Here is a 22,040-nt window from a genome sequence, read left to right as displayed (position 1 = left end):
GAAATAACTTTTAATAAAATATTAATGAAAATAACAATGATAATACGAAAATAAGATACTATATTATTATGAGTATTAATAATGAATACAAGGGTTTATGAAGCTCCGGATTTCCGGTGCTATGTTCTTACTGGCGTACCAGTACGTGTATCTACAGAGGGGTTTTATTTGATAATTTTATGAATTTGGTTTGTGTTGTTTTGAGGCTGTCTCCCTCAGAAGGTAGTCCTTGTGTATTTCTCCTTGCATTCACATGAGACGAAATCTTCTTCTTTCGGCTGCTTCACTTCTGCCTGTAGATGTCACGAAGAATTTCCTTCTGGGGGCATTTACTGGTGCGTCCTCCTTATCGCTCTTCTCCCCGGGAACTACTGTGGGTGATCTCTACGCGTCGAGAGAGCATTTTGGGACCTCGTCACCCTTCTATCTTGAGGCTGGCTGGGAGTAATGAGAGGTGTAGTAGGTCGAGCCTGCAGCTGTGAGTTGAACCGTTTCATTTCCTCCAAGGAAACTTCGTTTGCCAAGCATTTCAATTTGTCTATTTGTTGCTGACAGAGAAGGATTTTGATATTCGTCGTTGGTAGTTCCTTCCTCAGATTCTTGATGTAGTCTCCAGCTGCCGGGCAGAAGAAGACCTTATGTTCTGGAGTATCCTCTGTCTCTCCGCATGTGGCGCATACTGTTGTTTGCCTGCTACCAATTCGGTGCAAGTGAACTCCATAAGGACCATGGCCTGTCAGCAGGTGAATAAGTCCTCTTATGGGGAGATCACCAGTAGGAATTTTGGCTCTTATGTTCGGGATGAATTCATATGTTCTTCTCCCGTTTTTCGCTCTTTCCCATTCTCGTTGCCAGTCCGTGGTTATTTTGTCGTGAATTTCTTGGAGTGTCGGGTGGAAGGTCCCTATCGTTCTTATTATGTCTCTTTCATTGCCCTTCTTGAAATGGTATTTAGTGGCTCTCCATCTCGCTTCCAGATCCATTGGCAGGTGTCCTGTGACAGCCAGAAGCGCCTCAGTCGATGTTGTACCAAAGGCACCTGTCGTTCTTAAAAGTATCCTTCGTTGTGAGCCTCTTAGTGTCCTTAAATTTTTTTTGTTGTTTAGGCCATCTACCCACGTTGAATCCGCATATGTTACTATTTGTGCATATATGGATTTAATGTAAGATTGTATAATGCTAGGATGTAGATTAAAATTCTGGGAGGCCAACCTTGTCAGTTTATTCATGGCTAGCTCCCCTTTACTTGTAATAGATTGTATATGAGCTCCAAATTTTAGCCCCTCTTCCAATGTTACTCCCAGATATTCTACTGCATTTGCTCGCTGTATAGATTTTCCTGATATTCTGATTGTTGGATTTCTACTTCTGCTGAGGCGACCTTTGACGATGAGATACTTTGTTTTAGCAGCCGATATCTCAAGCTTAGCATTACGGCACCACCCGTTTATTTCACTTAGAGCGTTATTTGCTTTTTATCTCCAACTGAGCTCTCGTGTTTCCCGAACAAATGAAGGCAACATCGTCTGCATAGGCTATGACTCTATCGACATTATTGTTCCTTCCTAATAGTCTCAAACAGGGCTCGAGGTTTATATTCCACAAATGTGGTCCCAACACTGATCCTTATGGGCATCCTTTTGTTGACATTTTGGACACAGTTTCGCCATTTAAATTTAATTTAACTTTCCTGTCTTTGAAATAGCTCTCCAGGATTTGGATTATGATCACGGGACAATTCATTTTGTATAGTGTGGAGAAAAGGTGCGGCCACCATAAGTTGTCGAACGCTCCACTGATGTCGGCAAAAATAATTATGATATATTTTCCATCTATTTCCCTTGTTGCTTTTGTTAGTGCATTTACGGCATCCTCGGTGGAGCGACCCTTCGTGAAGCCGTACTGATTTCCAGTGTTACCAATCATTTTGAGGAAGTCCTGAAGTCTTCTATTTATAAGCTTTTCCAGTAGTTTACCAATACTATTTAACAGACAGATAGGTCTATAGGTTTTTAATGCCAGCTCATCTTATTTTCCCTCCTTTTTAATTACTATCAATCTCCCTTCCTTCCATGGGGTAGGGAATTGTTTCTCAATTAGGCACAAGTTGAAGAGTGACGTAATGAATTGAAGCGTCTTAGGGAGAGACATTTTTAATATCTCAGCCGGAATGCCATCAGGCCCTGGAGCTTTGCCATTTCTTACTGTAGCCAGTTCGCTCAACACTTCTTCAGGTGTAAAAGGAAGAATTGGGTTATTATTTGGGTACCTTCCCATCTCGCTTCTAATTATGGCATTAACCTCGTTGTCCGTGTCTTCATCATCATCTGGCAATAGTCCATACAGCAATGCTATGGCAGTTTCCTTTAAGTCCATGGTTATGGACCCATCAGGTTTCCTGAGAGTAGTAATTCCTGAATCCTGTTTTATTTTATTTGTTGCAATCCTGTACGGTATTCCCTATTTGTCCTTATTGAGATTTTTATTTACAATTTTTGAATTACAAAATCTCAATTTCAACGAACCGAGAAGTGGAGAAAAATTGAATAATTCTTATAAATATTAAAAATTACGTTCATTTTTTTAGTGGTGTAATCGCAGGTAAAATCAAAGATCTTACATGGAAGATTTTAATTTGCTCTGAACTCAGCCAAAAGGCATTTCGCATTGATCTAATATATTCTCCAATACATTTCAAAATGTTATTGAATGTTTCATGTCGATAATTTGACCAATGCATCCATTCTTGACGCTCAGACGATATTTTCTGCAACTACCTCTTCTCTCCAGTTCCTTCTCCTTCTTCTCTCCACTCTTTCTGTTCTGCTTTTATCTCATATCGCCTTCCCTACTTTTCTCGCATCTTATCTCCATCCCACTCTTCTCCACTCCTCTTATCTCCTTTCCTGTCATAGATTTCCGACTCCACTGCACTCTCTTTTTTCGATCTTCTCTTTTTCTCTCCTTTACTCTACTCTCCACTTCCCTCTGCTCGTCTCCTCCTCTCCTCTCCTCTCGTTTTCCTCCTATTTTCTCTTCTTTGTTCTTTTTTCCTCATCTCTCCTCGAATCTTTTTCCATTCTCCTCACTACATCTCCTCTCCTCGTCTATCCTATCTTTCTTCTCTCCTCTACTTTTCCTCTTCTCCTTTCGCTTTCTCTTTCTCCTCTCCTTTGTAACCTTTCGTTTCCTCTCACCTCTTTTCCTTACTGTAGACTCATCAGCGATGAAATACTAGAAAACCTATTTTTTTCTTTCAGAAAGAATTTTGTCATTTGCGATATAATAGTGATATTTTTAATAATTTTATACAATAATACTTGTTTATATTTCTTTCGCGTGTTTTATATATAACTATTGTGCATGTGGCAACCCTGAAATTGAGCCTAACTCTGCACGCAACCCACCAACGGTTTGTGTAAATTGGGTTGCCTAGTTTAAAATGTCGTTGTCCTAAACTTTTGAGAGACACTGTACATGCCTGTCTAGGTCTGGCTCTCGGGTCTTGAATAACAAAATATGAACATGTCATAAAGACTTCAGTGCTTTTTTTGGCTGTTGTGACAAGACACTGTTTCCGACAGTCACATTTATTGCAATCAAAAATCAATTTGCTGTGATTTTTTAGAAATCTATTACAGTCTTTCTTTCATTGAAGTTAAACAACTTAGAATGATTGGTGTGCACGGCAAACGTTGTAGTATTTTATACGGTTCTACAATAAAGCGGAGATGCAAGCGGTGCTTCAAACTTTGCGGTCGCGGGTTTCCATGTAGCTTTTTTTTAAATTTATAGTGAATATTTTTTTCTTCTCTTGTTCTACAGTTAAGTAAAGGTGAAATTGGAAATATATCACTTGTTTATCGCTCATTAGAAAAGACAGGCTTGTACTAAACGTACGTGCAGCAGGCCGCTGCAAGATAGAATGGAGACTTTGCGAGCCATCAACGAAATCGTTTCTTTGTCCTGCGATGCCCCTTCATTTATCAAAAGACAAACTTCGAAAGTGTACCAGGGGCGTTAGTTCTAATCTCGCACACCCAATACATTCAGACACTATACAATGAAAGATATCACAAACAGTGGCCTGTCCAGAATTTTTAAAGGGGGTTTACGTTCTTTTTTAGAAACTCTGGGACAAAGAGGGGTTATGACGCCCATCACCTCCCCTCCTCCTCTGGCACGCCTCTGATCACAAAACTGGGACCATTCGCGACGTCACTACTTTCATCCTGGAACACAACTATTACACTTCATTTCCGGGTTTATTTACTGCTTATTTGATTTTCCTCACTGTACCCGTAACTGTGGCCTCTGCAGAACGCGCACTAAGATAAAGGAACATATCCGTTTTGACGAATGAGCATAGGCAAAAGAAGCGACTACACGTTGAACACGCTGTGAAACACTTTGCTCATGACAAAGCACGCAAGCAAATGTTTTAGTTTTTGATATAATTATGTTACGCTGAATTTAATATCGTTACTTATTTTTTGTATCTTGATTGTCCGATATCTATTAAATGCACATTCATTATTTGCTTTGCTCTAAAATTCAAACTTCTTTCAATAAACTTCAGCCACGTGTGGATTTTCTGACTTAAGACATGAACATGCAATTCATAATTGTAACCACGCTCATAGAGCAAGAAATGCTTTGGCTGAATGGGGGGGGGGGGCGAACATGATACACGGCTGGGCTTTCAACCTTTTAGTTACGACAGTGGTTTTGTGACATATAGACGGATGAGCCATTAGTACATTATGTCCGCAGTCCCCTGCGCAGCAGTGTTCGTTGAACCGTGTGCTGTGAAACGTTGTCCTGGTCATCACTGCTGTACCCGTGGGCGATTTCTTGCACTGTAGCCCTGCGGTCGCTCCGAACAATGCTCGACAGCCTCCACTGGCCTCTGGCATGAATGAGCCTCTGTCGACACACAGCAGGACGACGTGTCGTTGTTTGACCATTGTTGCACCACTTTCGATACGTGCTCGCAACAGCGGCACGAGAGCAGCCAACAATCGGCGCCGTTTCAGATATGCTGATACCAAGCTGCCGTGCCATCACAATCTGGCCAGTAGACCCAGTGTCCGGGTACTGAGTCATCATTTGGGGCTCGTGGGGCTCGATCGCCTTAATGGATTTCTCTCGTAAGGCGCAGTGTTGCCAACTCCTTACCCAAAAAAATCACCAAGGTTGTGGCGCTCGTCGTAGCCTTTTATGATGTACATTTTGAGGGCAGAGTTGACAACACTGTGGGCTCACTGTAGCCTTTTATGAGGGGGGGGGTTTATTGCCCTCTGTTTACATCTGGCAACACTACCGTAGATTGACAGTGTTGTTAACCTACTGGGCTTTTTTTTCACTGTAAATTTTTATCAAAGAACCTGAGGGGTCCATGTATTTTTTATGTCTGGCAATACTGTTGGGGGGCCTAGTGTTGGCGACACTGTGGGTTTTTACTGTAGCCTTTTATGAGGGGGGGGTTATTGCCCTCTGTTTACATCTGGCAACACTACCGTAGATTTTTTGACAGTGTTGTTAACCTACTGGGTTTTTTTTTCACTGTAAATTTTTATCAAAGAACCTGAGGGGTCCATGTATTTTTTATGTCTGGCAATACTGTTGGGGGCCTAGTGTTGGCGACACTGTGGGTTTTTACTGTAGCTTTTTATGAGGGGGGTCTATTGTCCCCTTTTTATATTTGGCAACTCTATTGGATGTTCCTTTTTTGAGGCTCGAAATTATTATTTGAGGCTTGAAATCATCATTTGAGGCTCGTCGGTGTTGCGTACCCACTCTACAAAAATTCTACTATATGATCTTTCACTGGCTAAGCTAACCTACAAATAGGAGTTGGCAGCACTGACTTATAAACCCACTGGGTCCTCTTGGCATGTTTTTTCATGATGTGTTGCTAGGCTATTGGGCATCTTGGCGTATACAATGTATATATTTTGAGAGGGGGGTTATAGCTTTTTATGCTGTACGAATACTGGAAGCTTGACAGTGACAACCAACAGAGTAGGTAAACCTACATCCAGGAACTGGCAACACTAGTTTCTGACAGTGAATTTGAAATAAAATATTAAACAAAATACATGAGTAAGCACTGTGATTACAAATAGTACCAGTGTTATGCCCCCAACTCCAACTGGACAACTGGGGAAAATAATTGTACAACAATTTGTACCTAATTGTACAATACTTGTACCTAATTGTACAACATATACACAGACATAAAAGAGAGAGCCTTCCCGTAACTTACTTCATGTACAATTTATATGATTTTACAACTGTGAAAAGAAAGCATATGTGTTCTGTATGCACACATTTATTCTTATTTTCGAAGTTGAATGAAAGCACATGTTTTTACGCTCTCGTAATACTAACCTTGCTCCACTGATTTTAAATTGCTTCCATCCGCTTTTTTTTCTGTGTTATTTCCGCATGCACGCAACATTCGCTTTCAATAGACAGAAGGAGTGTTAGTATAGCAGGCTCCGAGTTTACAATTTATTAAATTAAACAATAATTTATGTAAGAATATACTTGTACTTACCGAACACAAAATAATAAAAAGCACATGTGAATCTTTGCGTGTGTTCATGTTATATGACGACTGAGTAAAAAAATAATGTTGACTCCCCGAAAGATAAAAGTTCCTGGTTCGACATCAGATGCATGCAAATTTTATGTTTTGCTCTCCAAAATCTTGATTTTTATGTTTGTGCTATTTGTCATACAGCAGAGGAGAAGAGGGGAGAGGGAGGGGAGGGGGTACTATTAGCGCCATCTATTAGCAAACAATAGAAATAAAAAAGTAGGGTCAAACTTTTTCAACACCCAAACATTTTAAACGTCCTCGTTTAGTAATACGATCAGCAAAAGACGTTTAAAAGAGTACTCTTAGTCGACAAAGCTAATTGCTAGGGCCCCTATATTGCTAAAATATTCTTTAATTTGCATATTTCTCATACCGCCATATGTTGTTCTAGTTGACTTCTTCCAAAAAAATGCTAATTAGCGAGAGTTAATTAAGCAAGGCAAGTAAAAGAAGCAAAATAGAACAACATATGTGCCGGCGTGAGAATATGTAAAAATTCGATTCAGAGGTGGATCGAATTAAAGTTGGGGGATATTTTGCATTTTTTCCCTATAATATACAAAACATTTACCGTACATAATTTTTTCTATTTACAACAGTATAAAATAAGAGGAATGTGTGACAATATCCATATTAATTAGGAAGGTATGTTGTATGCTAGGTTAGCTAATTGTGTCTTCTACTGCTTCACTGTATAGAGGAAAGATGGAAAAAGAGAGCTCTACGGAAACTGACGCTCTTAACAATATTGTACGTTCGTGAAAATTATATATATAAATAAGACTTAAGCGTATTATCTGCTTTCATGTCAGATTTTACCAACCTGTAAGCTGTAGTGTTTAGGTGACAAGCGACCTGCTCAAATATGATACTGTTGACAATATTGTATGCCCGTGAAAATTATATATAAATAAGACTTAAGCGTATTATCTGCTTTCATGTCAGATTTTGCCAACCTGTGAGCTGTAGTGTTTAGGTGACAAGCGACCTGCTCAAATATGATACTGTTGACAATATTGTATGCCCGTGAAAATTATATATAAATAAGACTTAAGCGTATTATCTGCTTTCATGTCAGATTTTGCCAACCTGTGAGCTGTAGTGTTTAGGTGACAAGCGACCTGCTCAAATATGATACTGTTGACAATATTGAACGCCCCGTGAAAATTATATATAAATAAGGCATAAGCGTATTATCTGCTTTCATGTCAGATTTTACCAACCTGTAAGCTGTAGTGTTTAGGTGACAAGCGACCTGCTCAAATATAATACTGTTGACAATATTGTACGCCCCGTGAAAATTATATATAAATAAGGCATAAGCGTATTATCTGCTTTCATGTCAGATTTTACCAACCTGTAAGCTGTAGTGTTTAGGTGACAAGCAACCTGCTCAAATATAATACTGTTGACAATATTGTACGCCCCGTGAAAATTATATATAAATAAGGCATAAGCGTATTATCTGCTTTCATGTCAGATTTTGCCAACCTGTGAGCTGTAGTGTTTAGGTGACAAGCGACCTGCTCAAATATGATACTGTTGACAATATTGAACGGCCCGTGAAAATTATATATAAATAAGGCATAAGCGTATTATCTGCTTTCATGTCAGATTTTACCAACCTGTGAGCTGTAGTGTTTAGGTGACAAGCGACCTGCTCAAATATGATACTGTTGACAAATATTGTACGTATATTGTATTGTATAGGAGACTACAAGCATATAATTTGGCGAAAAAAAAAACCCAAGTAAGGTCATAGAAAATAGTTAAAAAAAAGTGAACAATTATATTTTGCATTGCACAGCATTAGGTATTAAATAACATACCCCCAAAAAATCTCTGCATTATGCGTTCTGAAAAAAATTGCCCTACGTGCCAAATTGCTGTGTCAAGTAAACATTTTCAAAGGCACTGTCGTACTTGTGTGCCGGGAAAGCGAATATGTGCGACCAAACTGTGCTCTAAGTGTGGAATAAATTTTTCTATTGACAACTTCAAGCGACACCAGCTTACTTGCAAGAGCACTGGAACATCTCTACCGCAACCTTCCAAGCGAAAGGTAGAAGTAACCTCCCTCGATGCATCGCCACCTACCAAACGCGTCAAGCTGACGAAGAAAGCAGACCGATTTGCGTTTGAGCATTTATTAGAAGACTTTAACATAACATCAGACAGCTTCTGCGATGTGCGTAGTTTTCTGGAGAGCGAGCGAGCTAAGATAATATCCATCCTCAACGATGCATTGGCTACATACTCCACTAAATTCTATGCTGTGCTATGCTGCAAGTATAAGAAACCGTCTGATGAAATATATAAATTCTTCCATGCGACAAAAGCAAAAACACTGCATCAGGCAGATGTCACTGACCTCGACAGCATCTACGACAAGTTTGTCGAGGAGCTTGTGGCAAAGCATGAGGAGCATCAGGCTGAAGGCTCGGGCGGTTCGCTGTGTGGCGACCCCCACGAACTTTGTCTGACACTTAACAAGTTCCTGCCACTGGCAGGGTCTAGCTATATTGCCCTGCCACCCGAGGTTGAAGCAAGGAAAGCTGTTCTCAATATTCAGAACAAAGACACCAAATGTTTCCTCTGGTCGGTGCTGGCAGCATTACACCCTATACCTAGGGAAAACAGTCCACGCCGTGTTAACCACTACAAGCAGTATGAGTCGGAACTGGAGGTTGCAATGGCCGGGATTGCCCACCCTGTAGAAGTCTCGCATATTCGCAAGTTTGAGGTTCGTGCTCGTGACTTGTTGGGCCTGCAATTAGCCATCAATGTTTACGGTCTCACCGAGAACAAAAATGAGGTCCATCCCATCCGGGTGAGCAACGTGAGCAACAACAACGAGGTACGAGAAATCAACCTCCTGCTCATCAAGGACGAAACCCATCACCATTACACCCTTATCCGTTCCCTCTCTCGGCTTGTTTCGAGCCAACGGAGCAAAGACAAAACCCACGTCGAGGTGTGTCGCAGGTGCTTGGCTATATTTTATAATCGAGAACAGCAGGGTTACCGGTACATCAGAGGACCCAACATTGCTGCTGAGAAGCTAGCTCGCCACATGCTCTATTGTGGTACCAACAAGCCTGCACCAATTATCCTGCCCGAACCTGGTGCAGTAGAGTGCTTTCGCATGCACAGTGCTATGGTGAAGCATCCTGCCTATATTGTAGCAGACTTCGAGGCCTTTCTTCAACCTCTGTCTAACTGCGAGCCCAACCCCGAAACATCCTCTACCATTCCTTTCCAAATCCACGAGGCCTCGAGTTACTCCTATGTTGTGGTGTGGCGAGACCAACATATTGCCTCCGAGCCCTATGTGTATCGCGGTCCCGACCCGGTCAAACACTTCCTGGAGAGAATGCAACAGGAAGCCATCAAGATAGGGAAGGTGCTGTTGGCCCCCAAGCCCATGCTGCCTCTGTCTCCCAAAAACAAGCATCAGCACGAAATGGCTCTAAATTGTCCTGTTTGCAACTCGGTCTTCACTGACGATAACAAAAAGGTCCACCACCATGACCATTATGGGAGCGGAAGCTACATTGGCCCGTGGTGCAACAGATGTAACTTGAGAGCCAGGGACCCGCGCTTCATACCGGTCTTTTTTCACAATGGCTCGGGATATGATTTCCATCACTTGGTTACACATCTAGGGTACGACAATGCGAGAATCAATGTCCTGGCACAGAACGAGGAGCATTATATTAGCATCAGCAAGTGGGTGCCGATCCCCAACTCAAGCAGCAGCATCGAGCTTCGGTTCCTCGACTCTCTGAGGTTCCTCCAGGCAAGCCTCGATGCTCTTGCTGGGAAGCTCAGAGACGACCAACTAGCCATTACTACATCAAGTTTCCCGAACTTAGATGTCGCACTCATCAGACGTAAAGGGGTCTACCCCTACGAATACGTCACAGACCCTTCCAAGTTCGAAGAAGAGTTGCTGCCTCCCCAGGATAAGTTCTACAGCCAGCTGAGAGGTTCTGGTATTACCGACGAGGAGTACAAGCATGCTCAGTCTATGTGGGTCGAGTTGGGTTGCCGAACTTTCGGTGATTACCACGATGCATACCTGAAGCTTGATGTGACGCTTCTTGCCGATGTGTTCCAGGCGTTTCGGGCGACTGCGATAAATATTTACAACCTGGACCCTGTATATTTTTACAGCCTTCCTGGACTGGCATGGTCGGCCATGCTCCTGCTGACTAAAGTTAAACTTTCACTTATCTCCGATAATGATATCATGCTTTTCATCGAGAGAGCTATCCGGGGCGGCATGGTCCAAGTGTCGCAACGCTTCGCACACGCCAACAATCACCACATGGCCACTGGTTACGACCCCTCCCAACCATCAAGCTACATCATGTACACTGACGTGAATAATCTTTACGGGCACTCCATGATGCAGCCACTCCCAACAGGACAGTTTAAGTGGGTTGATCCTTTATACCACGACATCGAAAAAGAGTGCGACGAGTTTGGGTTTTTTGCCGAGGTGGACCTTGACTTCCCCGAGAAGCTGCAGGATACATTCTGTGACCTCTCGCCTGCTCCGGAATTGAAGTGTCCACCTGGCTCGGATCAACCGAAGCTAGTCATGGACTTGGAGCCCAAAAAGCATTATGTGCTACACTACCGGAACCTCCAGTGGTTAATGCAGCAAGGGGTCTCGGTCAAAGCAGTTTACCACGTGCTCTTGTTCAGGCAGTCTCCATGGTTGAAGCCGTACATCGAACTGAACACCAACCATCGCACTGCTGCCACTTCGGAACTTGATCGCGATTTTTTCAAATTAATGAACAATGCGGTATTTGGGAAGACCATGGAGAATGTGCGAAATCGCGTTGATGTGAGGTTGGTGACGAAGAAAACACAGTGTCGTCGACTTGTTGCAAGCCCACTGTTCAGGTCTCGAACAATTTACAACGAACAGATGTCTCTGATTCACATGAACCGGGGCAAGGTGCTACTCAACAAGCCCATCTATGTGGGAGCTGCAGTTTTGGATCTGAGCAAGTTGTGCATGTTCGAGACATATTACGGCATACTACGTGCACACTACAACCACAATATCTCGCTCCTCTACACAGACACAGACAGCTTGGTGTACCATGTTCGCACGGCCGATGCGTATGGTGATACAGCCAAAGTTCCAGCTCTTGTCAAGCTCTTCGACACATCGGGCTATCCCCAGCTAAACCGGTATGGAATTCTGCCCCGGAACAAAAAAATACCCGGCAAACTCAAGGACGAGAAAGACGGGGATGTGATTGTGGAGTTTGCTGGACTTCGTGCCAAAGCCTATGCGATCCGGGCTGAGGGTTCTGTAACAAAAAAGGCAAAGGGTGTAAGCAGGCAAGTGGTTCGGGAGCACCTCAAGTTTGAGGATTACCTCGAGTGCCTCAGAAAAAAATCGCCCATTCTACAAAAAGAGCATCGTATCCAAAGCGTCGATCATGTGCTTACAACTAATATTGTCAGGAAAGTTGCTCTGGATGCACACGACGACAAGAGGTGTATTCTTGAATGTGGGGTCCATACACTTCCGTGGGGCCACTATCGCCTCCAAACTAGTAAGACCTGCCCAGAGTGTAACAAAAAGTAATAGGCAATGCGAAAAAAAAACAATTTTAATTTACTTCCACTTCCTCGATTACATGCATGCATGGCACAGCAAAATTAAACTTCTGGAAACTGCTAATTGCAATTTGTACTTATATATATAAAATTCCACATTTCTTATTGTGTGCTATTTTTTTTATTATTTATTTAAAACTGTTCAGTTACTCTTTCATTCTTGACGTCATAGACAAATGTTTTCTCTGCAATAAGAATGACACTGCACAGAGTATCTGCAGGCAAGGCATCGTGGAACTCGCAAACAATCTTGATGTTGGTACGATCGTTGACCACCACTTGCTTCCTCTTAGATGTGTTGATGACGGTCATGGGTCTCCGTGCTTTGAATTCGCTGGGCGCGTAGTACACGTCCACGCTTCCTTCGGTCACGCGTTTGTAAGCCGTGTAAGCTTCGTAAAGTTTGAGGTAATCGTCTTTGGTCATGTCGAGGTTGTAATTCTCGCGCGGGAACACTTCGTTCCTACCGTTCTTCAGATAAACGTTCTTGATCTTGCAGTCGTCGAACTTGCTGGAATCTTTTTCCTGATCGTTATCGCGTCCGGTCTGAAAAAGCACTACGACGAAATCTGGCATGTCGAACTGTATGTTGTTGAACTGTGTCGTCACGTCGAATTCCATGTGACTTCCCGACGCCATCTTCTGCACGCACTGGTAACCGTGAAAGTGAATCGGCACCTGCGGACTTTTCAAGATCTCCGCTTTGTACTTGAGGGCGTAGTTCGTTTCGTATTCCACCACCGGCATTCTCAATTCCATGCTCCGGATGACGCATTTCGCTGCTTCGGGTAAAGTGTTGGTTATCGGCGTGGTGCCGTCCGGACCCAAAGTAGCGTATCGCATCAGTGCGTCGTTGTCGTTGGCCGCTCTTCGAAACGTGACCCTCAGTCCTCCCTTCCACATGATCTCCTTGTAGTCCGAGAAGAAACCAGGCAGCAGACGCATGGGAAAGAGCACCGTGTGACTTCTCGTCGATATTTTGGTCCCGGCTTCGAATCCCCCGGCCTGGTAGTACGCTGCGTCCGTTTTGGATAATTTCAACGTTCCCACTGCCGTCGACGTGATGCCTGGATAATCTATTCTGTCGATGACGGTGATGTGTTTCCTCACCTCCACCTGCGAGAACAGGTGAGGCACGAAGTTGTCCACGAGTATCAAGTTTGCTGCTGCGGGAAACGCGTCTCCGCTTTCCTTCTTCACCACGTCGAATTGAAGGTAGAGGTCCGCTCTGTGAGGATGAACGAACCCGTCGCCTATGTCCACGTCGTATTCGATCTCCCTGTTCGCTTCGTTCAGATTGGCGAACGTGCGACGGTTGGGAGGGAAAGATTGCAATTCGTGACTTTCGATTTGCTCCATTTTACATGTATGGTTATTTATTATACGTTGATCTCCACGATGGCCGTCGTAGTGGCACCTGCGAAATCCACCACGTCTCCTTTCTCGTTCGTCACCACCAACTCTATGTCGTCTATGCGGTTGCGACATACTGGAAAATAGATCGGCGAAGAGGGCGTGTAGATGATCGGTTCCATGAACTCGGAACTTGGTTTGAAAGTGGCTATGATTCCCGTCTGCTTGTGACTTCCTAATAATCCGTCCGAAGATTTCGTGATCATACCTTCCGCCACGTTGCAGTGTACGTTCAGAGTCTCTATGGCCAAGAATTTAGGAATGTTGGTTGCTACGTGCTTGATGCCAGCTTCGAGTTTTGGGTGGTTGTTCTCGAAACCTAAAAGTTCTCCCATGGTGCCCAGGTCCACGGTCTCCGTAGCGGATAGGATTTCCACTCTGTGCGTGACCGAATTTTGAGAAAGGTATGTGCCTTTGGGTAATTGAGCTTGCAAAGTGGAAAGATTGTATTGTCCTGGCGTGACGACGATGTGTTCGCTTCCGACGCTAATTTTGTTGTTGTGCTGCGTGACGTTAGGTATGAGGTACATGCTGTAGAATGCACGCAGAGCCACGGATTTAGGATAGACGATGTCGTCGTGCAGCGTGAGTTTCAAGATCGATGATTCGCTCGTGAGATGGAACACGCCCATCCTAGTGATGCTGTTTGAGTTTCCACAATGCTTTCTGGAAATCCTCGATCGTAGGGTTATTTATTTTAGAGAGAAACGCGAGCACGGAGAGGCAGAGATGACCGCAGTTCACGTCTCCGAAATTTTGAATGCGTTCGTCGTTGTAGTATATAGAGGTTTTGTTCGTTTTCAGATAATGAATTAAATTTGTAGGTGGAACACCTCCGAAAGAATCGAAAACGAATGCTTTATCATTGTCGTTTTTGTGGTAACATATCCAATGCGTGCCTGGATTTTCTTGACCGTCCAAGTTGACTACTCCGCATTCTCTTCTTTTAACGCTTGAAGGTAACGAGTCGGACATGAAAACGATGGTGGTACCCAGTGCGGCGACCCGTTCACCCAGCGATGCGTCTCTGCTCACGAACCTTTCGAAAGCTGCATGTTCCAATTTTTTGTCTGCTTCGTGACGTGCGTCCAGATCCGTCTGCGTGGTGTTGTAAGCGATGTCGTGATCTTTGCATGCCGCGTCCAACGGATTCACACCCTTGTCTCCTCTCTCCAATCTTTTCTCGAGTTTGGTACCCGGTCCGCAGTACTGGTAGCCAGGTAGATGCATCTCGAAAGGTAACTTGTTGATGATGTCGTTCACGAGTCCCTTTCCTTCGGCCACGTTCCAAAATTTCGGAGGCAGCGTGTTGATGATTTTGATCAGGTAACCTATGCCCTTGTCGTCGTTCACGATGAAGTTGGAAAGTTTCGTGCTGATCATGTCCACGATGCCAACCTTCTCGTTGTAGAAATTACGATTGCCTGCATTCTCTTCGCCGGCTATCACCAACAATCGGTCCACGAGTTTCCTAACGTCGTCCACCCAAACGAATTCTTTGGGTAACGTGTTGTAGCGTTTGACGCCGCTGCCTGTTTTGACCTGGTTCCAAATCGGTTTGATGAGATTCCTGTACTTCTCGCCGCTGCTCGATTTCACCCTATTCTGCGAGGCGTCGTTGTTCTGGTACAAGGCATCCGTCATGATCAGAATTTCCTTGTAACTTTGGTAATCTTCGTCGGTGTAATCTTTCGGCTGCTTTTTGGCAACGAGTTCCCACAGTCCCACCGTACCCGGATACCTGTTCCAACTATCCTTGTCGCCTAAATTGACTTTAATGTCGTTGCCTTCGAAGGTCACCTTCGATTTCCCAATCTTCCACACCACACCGCCGCCTTCGCTGGTTTCCATGCTAGGATACAATCCGAACACTTCATCCTTGTCGAATTTCCCCGTGCTCAGGTAGTCTCGTGCCAAAGGTCCCAACTCGATTTTATCCGAAGACGTGCTGCCTATGGCTCGACGTCGTGCCGGTGCATCCTTCAGTTCGAACGGCGTCGAAGGAATGCTCGAAATGGGTGTGGGTACGGCGTAACTTTTAGCTGCGAGCGGTACGAGTTCGTTGATCAAATTTTTATTTTGTTCCGTGACACTTTTAATTTCTTTACCTAGACTGCTGATGGCATCGATCACGGGTTGATCCTGACGTTTCTTCTCTTCGTAGAATCCGCGATTCTCGGATTTCCAACCTTTGAAGCGTTTCGCGAGGTAATCGCGAAGCTTGAGATTTTCGTCTTCGATTTTTCGTTTCGTCATGACGTTATTTATACACGTCGTTTCTCACAACGTTGCAACGTTTAGAAAGTCGTTGATTTTGTTTCTGTATTTTCCGTCGTTGGGTTTCCTCGTCATGTCGATCGTAGCGAATCCGAAATCGTCACTGTTCCAGCAAGAAGAGCAGCCTTCCGAAAATTGATTGTAGTTCATGTCTCCGCCTACGTAGTCATCGTACGCGTGCTTGAGGTTGGTGTGATCTTGACGAAACAAACATATGAAATTAGCGTTGTCGCGTACTAACTGTTTTGGAATTTTGGAAAACGTTTGAGCTAGGTAGAAGCAATCCATTCCTTTGTGACGACCTTGCGTGAAAAAGTTGCGAATTTCATTTTGATTTTCCAGGATGGCGTCGTCGAACACAACGACTGAATTTTCACAACAATCGTCGAGTGGTTTTATTTCCGAGGCGAACGTTGCAATGTCCAGACCATCGTACACTTTCATCAGTTGCTGGTATTTGGATTGCTCCAAACTTTTCGAGAACACGTACAGGTGCCTGTTCTTCCAATCTAACCAATTCGGTGCGAGGAGAAAATTGTCCACGAGCAGTGTCGTTTTCCCACACCCCGAAGGACCTACGATCAGACAGCGGATGCTGTCGGGAAGCAACTCACCGTTCTTTTTTTTCTCGTTTGACTTTCCGGATCCGGTAGACGCTTCACCACGTTCCACGTACTTACAAGATCACTTCGTTCGCGTCGATCCAACTCTTTTCCGGAAGTCCCAGCCATTTGACCAAAAGTTTGTCACCTTTCCTACGCAATACTTTCTCGATGAGGTACGTGTCGGGGTGTTTTGTTTTAGAGAGTTCCTCTTCGTAAAATCTTCCTTTCAAAATCTCGCCGCTACTATCTTTTATTATATACGTGTGTCGGTTTCCGGGTAAAACTAGAACCACCGTAAAGAGTTCCGTGCTCCAATTTTTTGTGAATCCCTTCTCGAAGGTGCGTTTGAATTTGCTGATCCTCACCCGGTCTCCAATTTTGTATTTAGCTTTTTTGTCGTGGGTGTGTACTTTGGACAGTAAACTGTAGAAATTAAACGCTGCTCGTCGGACTTGGTAACGTCGGCTGGCTTCATGCCTATTGTTCTGTGTACCGTATCATTATAGGTGTCGACGAGTTCCGGCAGGATGTCGACCCATTTGTAATTTCCCCGAAGCGTGAATCGTTTCCACATGTGTGTTTTCAAGGTTCGATTGAATCTTTCCACGATGCTGGCTTTGATGTGACTGAAGGTCGAATAATGTTGAATCTTGTGTTTTTGAATAAACTTTTGGAATACGGCGTTGTAAAATTCCTTCCCTTTGTCTGTTTGCAGAAACCGTGGTCGTCTGCCACCGCTTTCGCGAAAAATTAATTTGAATGCTTCCGTGACGCATGTTCCCGTTTTCGCCTTCAAAGGTAGAGCCCATGCGAATTTCGAAAACGTGTCTATGACGGTGAGAAGATACTTGTTGCCCTTGTTCAATTTATGCACGTTTTTCAAATTGCCGCTACTCATCTCCACGAGGTCGCTTTGCCAGAGGTCGTCGATGCCCTTGGTTACCACAGCCAAACGTTCGTAGTTACGGCGTGCAGGTTTATGCAATTCTTCGACGATGGCTTGCCTAGACATTTTTTTTAGAGATTACGTTTCAAGAGAAGCACAAGCGTGATGGGATTCAAAGAGGGTGGCACTTCGCTCGTGTTTTGAATGATCAGCTTATCGCCGGCACTCACGTCGAAAACGGTAAGATCTTCGTCTTCGTGTATTTCATATATGTTGCGCGTTTCGTTCCAACGTGCCAGAGGAATGTTTCCTGCTTTCTGGACACCACGATTCGATATCAAAGTCATGGTGGGAACGCTAGCTTTTCTACCGTGAGACCAGTACGAAAATTCGTTTATCTGAATCGTGCCATCGAGGAAAAACTTGTAGTACGGATGATAAGGATGCAACATGTACAGTTTGTTACCTTCGACGAACGTGGAGATTCTCTGCTGATTGGGTACGCTGTTGATTTCGATGGCTTGCAAGGTGAACAATTTGGCGAATTTAGTGTCGACGCCGAGCAGATTACTGTGAACGTGTCCGAGTTTATTTTCGATGGGCAGCAAATGCTCGACTATGGTATCCGTTACGGTAGAAAACGACGGTTTGATTTTCACTTCCACGTTCAACTGCTTGTAGTTTTCGTTGAGTTCTTGCAACTTGGCACAGAAAGAGGCCAGCGTCGATTCCTGCGTGGACTCCAGCACTCCAACTTGATCTCTGATGTTGACGACAATGTTCTGAAGGTTCTCGACTTGATTCAATTTCGAGCTCTTCTCGGTAAGATCGTTCACGATCCTTCGCATCTCTGTAAACTGCGTGTGAAGGTCGGCGACGCTCTGCGAAGTGGGCAGCGTCGACACCAGCGAACTAATTTCGTCTCGAATCTGTTCCACGTTCGCCGTTTCCGTTTCTAGTCGTTTCAGCATTCGAGATATGTTTCTTTTCAAAGCGTGTAATTCTTTGGAGGTGGGGAGATTGGCCACCCTACTCTCGAGATCGCTCAATGAACTTTTGATGTCTTTCGAATCGGATAGTGCCGTCACCGCCGTTTTCAATTTTTCCAAATCTTCGCTCGAAGGTACGCTCGTCCGTAACGATTCCAAGTCACCCTGTATGTTGTCGAGTACGTGATGAAAATGAGCGAGATTCGTTTCGACGTTCAAATTTTCTAAATATTCGATCTTCTGCTGAACCGTGCCCAACGTGTCTTGAATGCTCGTCAACGCTCTTGCTTCAGCGTGAATATTTTTAATTTCTTCGTTGATCAATTCCAAGGACGCCTGAAGCGTGGCGATGGTGGTTTGAATGTGTTCGAAATCTTGATAGGCCTCCAATTGAATTTTTATGTTCGCGACGCTTTTACCGATGACCTGCAGTTCGTCCGACGATGGTAGGTTCGTCATTGTATCTTCCAAAGTCTGCAACTTTAATTTAATTTCTTCCAACGTGCTGGTGAATTCTTCTTGTAATTTGGAAACGACGACATGTAAGCGTTCTGCATCTATATCGTTCACGACGGTTTGAAGTTCAGAGAAATTCTTTTCTATTGCGGAAGTTCGTTCTTCGATTTCGAGTTTCAGTTTTTCCAAATCTTCATTTTTCGATTGAAATTGCTGTAATTTGGCCAAATCATTTTGAAGCGAATCCACGCTCAACTGTATATTTTGAACGCTGTCGTAAGAAGGTACGTCGACATAATTTTTTATGAGCGTTTTCAGTTCGGAATCGATTTTCAGAATGGGGTCGAGACATTGCGTTTGGAGCGTAGCGATTTCCGACTCTAAACTTTTGTTTAAGGTCTCCTGCAAAGCAATCAAATCGGTCCTCAACTTCTTAACTCGAATGTCCAACATGAGAATCTCTTCTGCGTGGTCTACACGCTTGGTGTTGCCGAAAATGTCGTTAGGCATTTTTGGTTAACGGTTATTTATAATAGGATAGACGATTCGTAATTCTACAAAAAGAGGAATGAGTTTGTCGTAATCTCCGAGAAGTTCCATGTAAAGATAATCTCCTGCAGAAACATCGTACGTAATGTTAGAAAGCATCTTGTCGTGCTTGATTCGAAAAATATTCTTGCCGGTAGAAATTTTGATTTCGTCTGCGTTTTCCGGATTCACGGTGATTTGAAGTTTCCCGTCGATCGGAATTTCGTAGAAATGTAAATTGTTATTAAAAACATAAAACATCTTGCCCACATCGTCATTCAGTTTCGTCCAAATGCTGTTGAGATGAACAATCAGTAAACCATTGAGTTTAGATAACACGGAAGGTAAGAGGTTATTGAAATTTGGCGGTGCAGTCTCCATGTTGATCTGTTTGTGGAAGCCAAAAAGATTCATTGTCCTTGTTAGTTATTTAAGAATACGGTCAAAGTTTTTTTTTGTAATAACAGGCAAAGTTTTTTTTTGTTTGCTTGCGTCACAATACAGGCACGCGCGCGCGCGTGTGTGCGCGACACATTGTTCCCGAAAAAGGTTTACAAAGGTCACGATATATAAACATTTGGTCCCACAGTTGGAAAATTACGATAAGGTGCATTCATCCTTCAAGGATGAGAGAGTGCATTCGTCACAATACACGCGCGCGCGTGTAAAAATTATACACCGTGAAAAGCTACGACGAGTTGGAAACACTGCTGGTAGGGTTAACATACACCATAAAAGGCTACGCCTCGCCCCGAGTTGGCAACACTGATTGTGAGGTTAACATACACCGTGAAAGGCTTCAAAATATCATATAGTAGAATTTTTGTAGAGTGGGTTGGCAACACCGACGAGCCTCAAATGATAATTCAAGACTCGTCGGTGTTGCCAATTTCTATTTGTAGGTTAGCTTAGCCAGTAAAAAATCACATAGTGGAATTTTCTTCGGATGGGTTGGTAAAACCCGAGCCTCAAACAAAACATCCAATAAAGTTGCCAGATGTAAAAAGAGGACAATAGACCCCCCTCATAAAAGGCTACAGTAAAAACCCACAGTGTCGCCAACACTAGGCCCCCAACAGTATTGCCAGACATAAAAAATACATGGACCCCTCAGGTCCTTTGATGAAAATTTACAGTGAAAAAACCCAGTAGGTTAACAACACTGTCAAAAAATCTACGGTAGTGTTGCCAGATGTAAACAGAGGGCAATAAACCCCCCCCCCTCATAAAAGGCTACAGTAAAAACCCACAGTGTCGCCAACACTAGGCCCCCCAACAGTATTGCCAGACATAAAAAATACATGGACCCCTCAGGTTCTTTGATAAAAATTTACAGTGAAAAAAAACCCAGTAGGTTAACAACACTGTCAATCTACGGTAGTGTTGCCAGATGTAAACAGAGGGCAATAAACCCCCCCTCATAAAAGGCTACAGTGAGCCCACAGTGTTGTCAACTCTGCCCTCAAAATGTACATCATAAAAGGCTACGACGAGCGCCACAACCTTGGTGATTTTTTTGGGTAAGGAGTTGGCAACACTGCGCCTTACGAGAGAAATCCATTAAGGCGATCGAGCCCCACGAGCCCCAAATGATGACTCAGTACCCGGACACTGGGTCTACTCTGGCCTCTATCAAACTGGGAGAGATCAGCCACTTTCCCAAGTCTGACGCCGGAGACACAAGTAACACCGAGCCTGTAAACATTCTCAATATATACATACCATGCTGTCAACGTGTCTCGTGTTACTCTACGCGTTCCAGGCACGCTAAATGTTCCCGGGTTCATCTTCATAATGTAATGACTCATCGGTGTATGGTAGGACCGTAATTTCTGAGGGCAGTGTGCTGGGCGCCGAAAGTTCGCGGGGGGGCACCGTAATGAGTGTCCGCCTCCTCCGAGAGAACGTTTGCACTACGTTCTGGGGCGGTGTGGTGTATGGTCACGTGGTGCCTGCTAACTAATCAAACGAATGTTTAAAGCAGCAGACAGGCATTTGTTGAATCTTCTGAACTTGAACACCGCTATTCGTCTACTTGGTTGAACGTCATTTCCTTGCACCAGCCTGACTCCAGGATACACCTGCACTACACCTAGTACCAGAAAGTGCAACGAACAAGGCGGGGCTTGAAAAGTGTAGGATTACTAAAAAGCAGCCAATTATGTCCATTTTTACGCTACAAACCAATAAAGATCATTTATGAGCTCTTACCTCAGACGTTGTCCCTTTGAAAGTAAATATTAGGCAGAAAAAAATTAGACCTATACATGCCTTCATTTTTCAACTTTTCTTACTCTATCACCTGATTCAAATGTCTCTCTTTCCATCATAGTAAATAAATATATCTAGCAACGGATATATAGAGCTTGATTTATAGCTATTTCAATCACTGGTTTTATGACTCCGACATTATTTTCATTGTTGCAGGAATTAATTCAATAAAAAGGTTAATATATTTCGATTGTTCTCAGGTTTCAACAGCTATTGTTAATATAAAAATTACTTGCCATTGTTTATTCAGTATTACTTAAGCAATCTGGATTTGAAGCACATTTATCCTTTAAAGAAAGTTTCTTAACAATAACCAGAAACAAGGAACACATTTCCAATTCGATTTTGACTATTGTTGACTT

The 22,040-nt window shown here is 43.6% G+C and overlaps 1 protein-coding gene across 1 annotated transcript in view; it reads right to left on the bottom strand.

Moving 5' to 3' along the window:
• Nucleotides 1-21,726, bottom strand: part of LOC145981835 (uncharacterized) — a 52,869-nt gene extending 31,143 nt beyond the window's left edge. Inside the window, exon 1 of the mRNA XM_083115276.1 lies at nucleotides 21,619-21,726. Within this exon, the coding sequence (XP_082971402.1) occupies nucleotides 21,619-21,684 (66 nt within the window). The 5' untranslated portion in view covers nucleotides 21,685-21,726. The remainder of the gene's footprint in view (nucleotides 1-21,618) is intronic.
• Between the last annotated feature and the right edge of the window lie 314 nt (nucleotides 21,727-22,040).

The sequence above is a fragment of the Lepisma saccharinum genome, chromosome 30 (assembly GCF_977018435.1).
Source record: "Lepisma saccharinum chromosome 30, izLepSacc3.1, whole genome shotgun sequence".
Lineage (NCBI taxonomy): Eukaryota > Metazoa > Arthropoda > Insecta > Zygentoma > Lepismatidae > Lepisma > Lepisma saccharinum.
Note: the sequence above shows the minus strand (reverse complement) of the source record. Positions and strands in the feature narration are given on the sequence as shown.